Raw genomic sequence first — 9,500 nt, forward strand, 5'->3', positions numbered from 1 at the left:
ACCTGCCACCATTACCTGCCACCAGCAAGTGTGGCATATTAAAGGACCGAGCTTACCACCCGGTTCTCTCTTTTTCTCTATTTCCATGTGTCTCTGGTCAGTCTTTCTTTTTTCCCTTTCCTTTTTTCTGTCCTCTGTGCCCCCTTCTGTGCCCCCTTGGCTCTGCCCTCGACTGTCTGCCTCTATCCTGTCTCTTCCTCCCCTTCTCCCAAATAAACCTTTATACCAGGTTTGTCACATGCCGTGATTTCTCAGGGGGCCTTCAAACCTCCTCCTTCCCTCTCACTGCCCTCTTTTTACTTTAATGTCCTACATATGCCTATGAACTATATTGTTTGTTTTTATTAAGGCAAAGTCTCACTAAGTGGCTCTGGTTGGCACAGGCTGTCTTTGAACTCACAAAGATCCAGCTGCCTTAGCCTCCTGAATGCTGGGATTAAAGGCATTCACATGTGAGAGAAAACATGCAAAGTTATTCAGTTTCTCAAATCCACATCATAGTGTCTGGGGTTTTTTTGTTTGTTTGTTGCCTGACATTTTAAACACAACCAGGATGGGGGTGGGGTGGGGGCTGAAAAACAAAAGAGGCCTACTGATGAGGAATGTTTTTTTTTTTTTTTTTTTTTTGTCTAATACTCCAAAGCCGGGGCAGATTTAGAGCCCAGAGGATCTGTTATTATCGATGGCAGGTTGATGGCCTAAGAACAGAGAGAATTTTTAGGTCAAGAATGTTTTGCGAAAAATCGAGGCTGTGCCTGGCCATCAGAAGATAAGATAAACAAATAATGGATTTCGACAGGATAAATGGTTCTGGCTAGGATCTGCTGCTCCCTCTCTTGCCCCAGCTGCCCTCAGAAGACAGGGAACAGACCTGTTTTATGTTTTCCTGCCTTCCAATCACCTGCTTTCCTGTTTAGGCAGCAGACAGACTTGTGTTATAAACACAGCTCTGCAGAAGCTCCCTTGGCCAAGTATGGCATTTGGAATATTCTACTTCTCTTTTGATGTTTTCCACTGTCCTTTAGGTTCCCTTGCGATCCTCTCCAGAACACACTATGGTGCCTAGAAACAAAGTAGATGTTCAATATGAATTTGATAAATAGGTTCCAATTGGGAAAAGAATTTAAGGGAGAAACTGCTCACTCCTCTGGAGTTAGTCTCTCACCATGAATACCTACATGAAAGGGCTCAGGTCATTCTTGGTCTTTAGGCTGTTTCAAAGGTTCTCTTGTGGGGTCATGCCATTTTTTCTAAAGCTTCCTGCCTTAAAGACAATGACTGTTGGGTTGTAGTAACACATTTGGAAGCAAGTAATTTTGATTTTGCCTTCTAGAACAGGAGTGTTTCTCTCAGTGGCTTAGTTTCAGACTTGTAGAAAAAGACAAAGGCCTTTCAGATGCCTCAAAACTGGAGTTACAGGCATTTGTGAGCCATTTGATGTGGATGCTGGGAATTGAACCCATACCCTACAAGAGCAACAAATACGCTAAGCCACTGAGCCATCTCTCTGGCCCCAGGAATAACTGTTTACTCTATTTATTATAGTATAGTATAGTATACACATTGCATGTCTGAGTGTGTAAGTGTCATGGTGTGTGAAGGTCAGAGGGACAGCCTGCAGGAGTCAGCTGTCTCTTACTACCATGTAGGTCTCAGAGATCAACCTCAGGTGGTCAGGCTTGGCCTGACTATTTTACCTACTTTTACCCACTGATCCATTGTATTGGTCTGGAAATAATTTCATTTTTGAGGGGAGGTTGGGGCTTGAGAAAGGGTTTGTCTGTGTAGCCCTGGCTATCCTAAAACTAATTTTGTAGACTAGGCTGGCCTTGAACTCAGAGATCCGCCTGCGTTAGGCTTATGGGCCTGCATGATGTCTGTGTGCGTGTGCCCATGGAGTCCAGAAGAGGGCGCCAGATACCCGGGAACTGCAGTTACAGTTGTGAGCCGCCATGTGGGTGCTGGGAATTGAACCCAGGTCCCCTGGAAGAGCAGTCAGCGCCTCAAATCACTGAACCATCTCTCCAGCTCCTGAACGCAGTGCTCCCTTTACCAACTGAGCTACAACCCGTCCTCAAAATAAAATGAAACACGCTGTCCTGTTCATGTTTACTATTGAGATATACACACAGCAATTCTCAAATAATTATGAAAGTCCTTACAGTATTTACCATGACTACATGTTATGATTCTATAGCCTTTTTGTTAACAGAGTCTTTCTTGCTATGCAGCTCAGGCTGGCCTCAAACTCACAAAGTAGCTAAGACTGACTTTCTGTCTCCCGAGAAGTGCTGGGATTTGTCAGGCTGGGATATTAGTCTTTTCTTTTAGGTTTAGCTGCCCTAGAACTCACTATGTAGACCAGGTCAGCCTAGGACTCACAGAGATCTGACTGCCTCTGGCTCCCAAGTACTGGGATTTTCTGTCTTTTGATTGATGGGAGGGATGCTCACTTTGGAGGAGGTGTTTTCTTATTGTTTTTACACAGAATATTAAGACATGGGAAACCCTTCACTTCCATTGCAAGGCTCTGCCAAAGGAAAAAGTAACAGTTGGGACACCTGAATTTATGACCTCAGGTTCACAACACAGCTGACATTTAGAGAAGCAGATTGTAAGGGGACTGAGGGTATTTGCAACAGGAATGCTTGAGATAATCTTTGCTGGAACACTCGTAGTTTGGGGGGGTGCATAATAGCAACTACTATTTGCAGTGTGCCTACTGAGGGTCAGCCACTTTGCCTAATTCATTTAGTCTTTACCTAAGGCATTTAGACTGTACTATCCGAGTTTACAGATGAACAACCAGAATCTATCGTTTGCTGGTGTAAGGTCACTTGAGACCACTTGACAGGAGGTCACGGACTGAGGTGATCAACGACAATCCAATTTGCTTTTCCCAGGCGCTGTTCAGTCTGTTCTTGCCCCACAAAGATCCTAATGCGCAGGCGCGGTCCGTTCAGGCGCGCGTCTTCCGGGCCCCTTGCGCAGGCCACGGTCGCCCTCTGCTGACGCAGTGAGGAAGCGCGCTGAGTGTGAACGTTAAGGAACCTAAAGGCGGGAGAGTCCTCTCAGCCCATAGAGGCCGCCACTCAACGTACAGCGTAACTCAGTGCGTCTGGCCCGTCTGGGAAGACTTCCTGTCAGATCTCTCTGATCCACACAGAGGCAGTCAACTTTCTTGAGTCACTGTAAACAAGAGTCGTGTGCCGACCCGGAAGTGGAAGCTGTAGCTTCGCCTTCTGGCCCGCCGGAAGGAGACCAGAGGGAAGTTGTAGCTATGGCTGTAGCCGTGGCTGCTGCCGGGGTCCTAATGGGCACGGAGCCCGGCCCCGCGGAAGAACTCGCTAAACTTGAGTACCTGTCTTTGGTGTCGAAGGTTTGCACGGAGCTGGACAATCACTTGGGCATCAACGACAAGGATCTGGGTGAGCTATGGCCTTTGAGTTTGGTGTCGAGGGAGGCAGGAGAAAAGCGGTTGGTGCACCGTGTGTGTGTGTGTGTGTGTGTGTGTGTGTGTGTGTGTGTCTGTGTGTGTGTTCGTGACTTGAGCTCCGGGAACCTGTGGCAGTGGACTCTGTTTGAGATTGAGAGCCATCCAGTCCGACCTATTAGAAACCATTTCTTTGAGCTGCCAATGAAAGCTGGGGCAGCTATTTCTGCTTGTTATTTATTTATTTATTTATTTAGTTATTTATTTTAGTTTTGGGTGGTTAAATAGCTTTAACAATAGCAGCAGCAGCCCCCACGAAGATGATGGTGGTAATTACAGCCAATAGTTTTTAGAAGCTCACGAGATATTATGGGTAGCTCTTCATCTTGTTTGGTCTTCGCTACAGTGAGGCAGTAGTCAGCGTCTACTTTGAGCTTGTGCTTTGAGCCGTGGTCTTGATTAGTCACATGTTCTTACCTCTCACATGCTAGTCATTAGATGTTTAGGAGCATACGGGGAGCGATTCGGTTTGATAGGTACAGGGTTGCTTCACTTGTTACAGGAGAAAATGATTATAGAGGAAGGAAGATGAGTGAAAGAGTGTCACCTGTTTTTTGTTTTTAATAGAGTATCTTCACTTTATGTATATGGGTGTTTTTCTTGTATGAGTGTCCATAAATCGTATGGATGCCTGGGGCCTGCAGAGGCCAGAAGAGGATTTCAGATCCCCTGGGACTGAAGTTACAAACAGACAGGTGTGAGGTGCCATGTGGATACTGGGACTAGAACCTGAGTTCTCTGGAAGAGCATCCAGTGCTATTAACCTCTGAGCCGTGTCTCCAGTCCCCAGCATTTTATTTTATGTTCATGAGTGTTTTGTCTGCGTGTATGTCTGTGTATCACCTGCATGCCTAGTGCCCACAGAAAGTTTTGGATGCTTTGAAACTGAAGTTACAAATTGCTGTGAGTTGGGGAGCTGGAGGGATGGCACAACGGTTAAGAGCACTGAGTCCTCAGTTCAATTCCCATCAACCACATGGTAGCTCACAACCTTCTGTAATTGGATCCAATGCCCTCTTCTGTTGTGTCTGAAGACAGCAACAGTGTACTCATATAAATAAAATAAATAAATCTTTTTAAAAAAATGTTGTGAGGTGCTGTATGTGTTCTGGGAATTAGACCTAAATTCTTTTAATTGATGAGCCATCTCCAGCCTCTCCCCTCCCCCCATCTCTCTCTACCTCATTGTATCTCTTGCTGGTCTGGAACTCAAAACTTAGAAACAATAGCCTGGTGGTGGTGGTGCACACCTTTAATCCCAGCACTTGGGAGGCAGAGGCAGGCGGATTTCTGAGTTCGAGAGTTCGAGGCCAGCCTGGTCTACAGAGTGAGTCCAGGACAGCCAGGGCTACACAGAGAAACCCTGTCTCGAAAAACAAAACAAAAAAAATTAAAAAAAAAAAACTTAGAAACAAGTTGGCCTCAAACTGATAGATTTCCTCTGGCATCTGCCTCCAAAGTGCTGGAATTAAGGTGCCGGCCAGCAAATCATGAAGACTTTTAAAAATGAACATGTGATGTCATCAAGTGGAGAACTCAGGGAAAGAGAATGTTTCAAGACAGGTGAGGGAGAGCTGGGAATTGGCATGGTGCTCGCATGAGATCGTGAGATACCAAAATAAATGATAAACAAACCACCACCACCACAACAAAACCCTGACAACTGGAAACTCAAAGGGGCCACAGAAGTCAGATTTGGGACTTCAAATGAGCTGTTTCCTTACACGTGAAATAGAATGTTACTTCTTTTTGCTGGGTTAACAGCTGCCCCCTAGATGTCCAGCTAGTATATTTCAGGCTATGTTTTCTCCCAGTCAGGGTGTACCTGTTTGTACGTGTTGAGCATCCCTAATCTGAGATTTGCACCGCTTTGATCTGGTACCAACATGAATCTTTCAGTGTGAATGTGCCGCTAGCTTTGAGATTAGCTCTTCGAGTATCTGCTAAGTATCACTTATTTTCTCTTTACCTTTCTCAAAAGAATTTGGTTAAAGTCCACGTTGCCTGGGTCCCAACCCTGGCTTCATCAATTACTGGTTAGGGTGCTATTTCAAACATCAGGACAATAGTGACTGCCTGCTTAGATTGTTGTAAACACCTTGGAAATAAATAACTGTGCTTGCCAGACAAGTAAGCTTCAAAATGTATTAACTATAGGCATTGTTATTAACTTGTAGTTATTTGTAAGCTAGTTGAGTGGTATTTGGCTTTTTCTGAATGTTGTCAGAGGTTAATGGCAGCCAGGCAGGCCCTATAAACTCAGGCCTCGGGATGTGGAGGCTGGATGATTAGTAATTCCAAAGTCATACATAGGTAATCTGAGGGTAGCTTGGGCATGTATGTGAATTTGGGGTATGACGCTGCCTCAAAATCAACAACAAAATTAACTAAGCACAATAAAGGCATCCTATTAATATGTACAATAAATATATGCCAGTAAAATTTCCAAAGACTTATTTTTAACTATGTATATGTGTGCATAATTGTGTGGGTATTTGCACACGTGTTGATCCCCTGGAGCTGGAGTTAACAAGTAGCTGTGAACCTGGAAAGTGAAATAAGGTCTTCTGCAAGCAGAGCCCGTGCTCTTAGTTATTGAGCCGTCTCTTCAGCCCCAGGCTCGTATCTTTTTTTTTTTTTTTTTTTTTTTTTTAATTAAAAAGTTTTGCTGCCTGGAGATATGGCTCATGAGTTAAAGAGCACTCATTGCTTTTGCAGAAGACCTGAGTTCAGTTCCCAGCATTCACACTAGGAGGCTCACAACTGCATAGAGCTGTAATTCCAGGGAATCTGATGCCTTCTGGCCTCCAAGGGTATCTGCATGCATCTGTGCATATTTACTATCTTAGTAAATTTTATTGCTGCTAAGAGACATCATAACCAAGGTAACTCTTAAAAAAGAAAGTGTTTAGTTGGGGGCTTGCTTATAGTTTCAGAGGTTAGGCTATCATCATGGCAGGGAGTGCGGTGGCAGGTGGGAAGGCAGGGACACATGGTGCTGAGATGTAGCTGAGAGCTCAGTGATCCACAGGTGCACACACACACACACACACACACACACATACACACACATACACATACACACACAGAGCTTGGCATGGGCTTTTGAAATTGTTCATCCCCTACTGACATACCTTCTCCAACATACCTCGAACAAGGCCACACCTCCTAATCCTTCCCAAACAGTTCTATTATCTGGGAATCAGGCATTCAAACATATGAGCCTATGGGACCATTCTCACTCAAACCACCACATTTATTTCAGCTTGAAGATTGTATCATCTAATGATAGCTAGCTGACTTCTTTTATATAAATTGGGTCTCACCTTCCGGAAACTGTAGAACATGTTTTTCTCTTTATGTGTATATGTGTACATGCATGCAGTGTCTCTGTGTGTATGCATGGGCTTGTACTTTCATATGTTGTCTTCCTAGAGACTGTGGCAGTGTGCATAGTTGCTAGCTTTATGATAAGAGGGTATGTACCCTCTGGGATGAATCTGCCTTCCCAGTGTAAATGCATTCTAGAGCTTGGTTGAACATTTTGGAGTCATATTTTTTTTTCATTTGTAAAGTCAACCAGAACATACATGAACAATCTCTCAGCCAATTATATTTTTTTCCCTTTGAGAGTTTTTTTCTTCAGCCCACTTCCACTCCCAAGAATGTTTTTTCTTCTCCCCCCACCCCCTTTTTTTTCAGAATCCCACTATATAGCTCTGGCTTGCCTGGAACTCACTATTTAGAGTAGATTAGGTTGGACTCAATCTGCCTTCCTCCTGAGTGCTGGGATTAGATTAAAGGTGTATAGGACTATGCTTAGCTGCTTTTTATTTTTGTATATGTGTGTGTGTGTGTTTTCCCTCCATTTATGTTTGTGAACTACTTTTGCCCAGTTTCTGTAGAAGCCAGGAGAGGGCATTGGATTCCTTGAAACATAAGTTTCAGACAGTTATGAGCCTTCATTTTGGTGCTGGGAATTGAACCCAGGTTCTCTGGAAGAGCAGCCAGTGCTCTTAACTGCTGAGCCATCTCTCCAGCCCTTTTTTTCTTTTAATTTATTATCTTTATTTTGATGTCTATCCTGTATCTCTGATGCAATCCTTGCTTCTAGGACACAAGAACCTCAAATGGGTGGCCTGGTACTAAAAAGGCATGCTTTTCCTGCTTCTTACCTCATCTTCAGCCTCTGGTCAGGAACCAATGCCTGCTTTCCCTGGTGCTCAGGGCTCTCTGTTTCTTTGTCCTCCAAACCTAAATTAAAAGGCATGGCTTTATCTCCCTCTCCCAACAGCTGTCAGGAATTTGAACTCCTCTGTCCTGTTGTTTGGTTTCAAACACTAGTAAAACTTTTTGACCTTAAAAACTAAATAATAGATCTCCTTGGGGCTTGAGGGATAGCTCAGCAGTTTAAGAGCAGGGGCTACTCTCCCAAAGGACCTGGGTTAAGATTTCTGGCACTCATGCTCATGTGGTGGCTCACAGCCGTCTGTACATCCAGTCACACAGGGTCATCAACCCCTATGGCTTCTGTGGGCACCAGGCATGAGTGTGGAACACAAGCATAGTTGCAGGGAAAACCCCTGTACACATAAAATAGAATATTTTAAAAGGAGATTTTTTTCTTTATTTCTTCCTTTAGTTCAAGTAGTTGGTAGTTTTTAAGACAATTGGGTAACCCGATTAGTTTTTAATATACTTAAAACAATTTTTGGATGGAATCCCCATTTATAATTCCTTATTTCTGTTTTTTTAACAGCTGAATTTGTCATCAGTCTTGCTGAGAAAAATACTACCTTTGATACTTTTAAGGCTTCTCTGGTCAAAAATGGTGCAGAATTCACAGTATGTATATCTGAAGATTTTTTGTTTTCTCTTTGTTTTGGTGTTGCTACTGGATTTAAATTTTGATAGGAGTAAAGGATTTTTAAGTAGGAAGGAGACAGTTTGTACATGTCTGTTACGTAAGCCATCACATGTGTAAAGTTGTGTTGCTGGTTGGGGAGCCAAATTTCTTCCATACTTTCCTAGTAGAATGCCGCAAGATTTCCATCATTAAGTCTCTGAGGATGTTGACATTCTTGTTCTGTGAATCAGGACGTCAGGAACAATAGTCTAGGTTTTGGAGGCAGTTTTAAAAGATGGGAAGTAAAATGGTCTTCGGGCATCGTCCAAGCTAGTGGTTCCTAACCTTCTAATGCTGCAACCCTTTAATGCAGTTCCTCATGTTGTGGTGACTCCCAGCCATACACTTATTTTTTGTTGCTACCTCATAACTGTAATTTTGCTACTGTTATGACCCATAATGTAAACATCTGTTTAAACATCTGTTTTTTGATGGTCTTAGGTGACTCCTAAAAGGGTTGTGACTCACAGGTTGAGAACTGCTGGTCTAAGTTAGCTTCATGCTGTCCCAGGCTGACCTTCTGTGCTTTCTTGCTCTAGTCAGCACAGGCCGAGTGCATAAGCACACTTCCCTACAGCACATCCTGTTGTAATATTGAACCAGACCCAGAGGCTGAAATGCTCTGTCTTGTGCTTCTTTTCTTTGAAGGATTCTCTTATTAGCAACCTGTTGCGTCTCATACAAACCATGCGGCCTCCAGCAAAGCCTTCTACTAGTAAAGGTAAGTAGGGCTTCCAGCTGAGCCGAGCCTCTAGAAGGGTCTGGGTAGTGACATCCCGGTAAATTAGACTTTGTTCTCAGCTATTTCTAAGTAAGAGAATGCTCTGGTCAAATTCTGAGACATTCAGATGAGGACCAATATGCTCACCAATATGCTCCCTCCCTTCTTCATGGGTGCACAGCTTATGGAGGCTTTCACAGTCAGTGGGTTTAGACTGTCAAGCTAAACTGTCTCTAGTAATTTTGTGATATATGTAGTAAAATACTATTTGTTTTCCAAATCTAATGTTGAAGTTATTTTATTCACTAGTAACAGCATTAAATCAATCTCTCTCTCTCTCTCTCTCTCTCTCTCTCTCTCTCTCTCTCTCTCTCTCTCTC

General features: G+C 43.6%; 1 protein-coding gene across 1 annotated transcript in view; it reads left to right on the forward strand.

Annotated features, from left to right (window-relative positions):
- Positions 1 to 3,280: 3,280 nt before the first annotated feature.
- The window catches only part of Dhx8 (DEAH-box helicase 8), a 39,419-nt gene continuing 33,199 nt past the window's right edge, over positions 3,281 to 9,500 (forward strand). Inside the window, exons 1-3 of the mRNA XM_028780463.1 lie at positions 3,281 to 3,428; positions 8,253 to 8,338; positions 9,048 to 9,120. Coding sequence (XP_028636296.1) covers positions 3,281 to 3,428; positions 8,253 to 8,338; positions 9,048 to 9,120 — 307 coding nt within the window. The remainder of the gene's footprint in view (positions 3,429 to 8,252; positions 8,339 to 9,047; positions 9,121 to 9,500) is intronic.

This window comes from Grammomys surdaster, unplaced genomic scaffold (genome assembly GCF_004785775.1).
Source record: "Grammomys surdaster isolate TR1022 unplaced genomic scaffold, NIH_TR_1.0 371, whole genome shotgun sequence".
Taxonomy (NCBI): Eukaryota; Metazoa; Chordata; class Mammalia; order Rodentia; family Muridae; genus Grammomys; species Grammomys surdaster.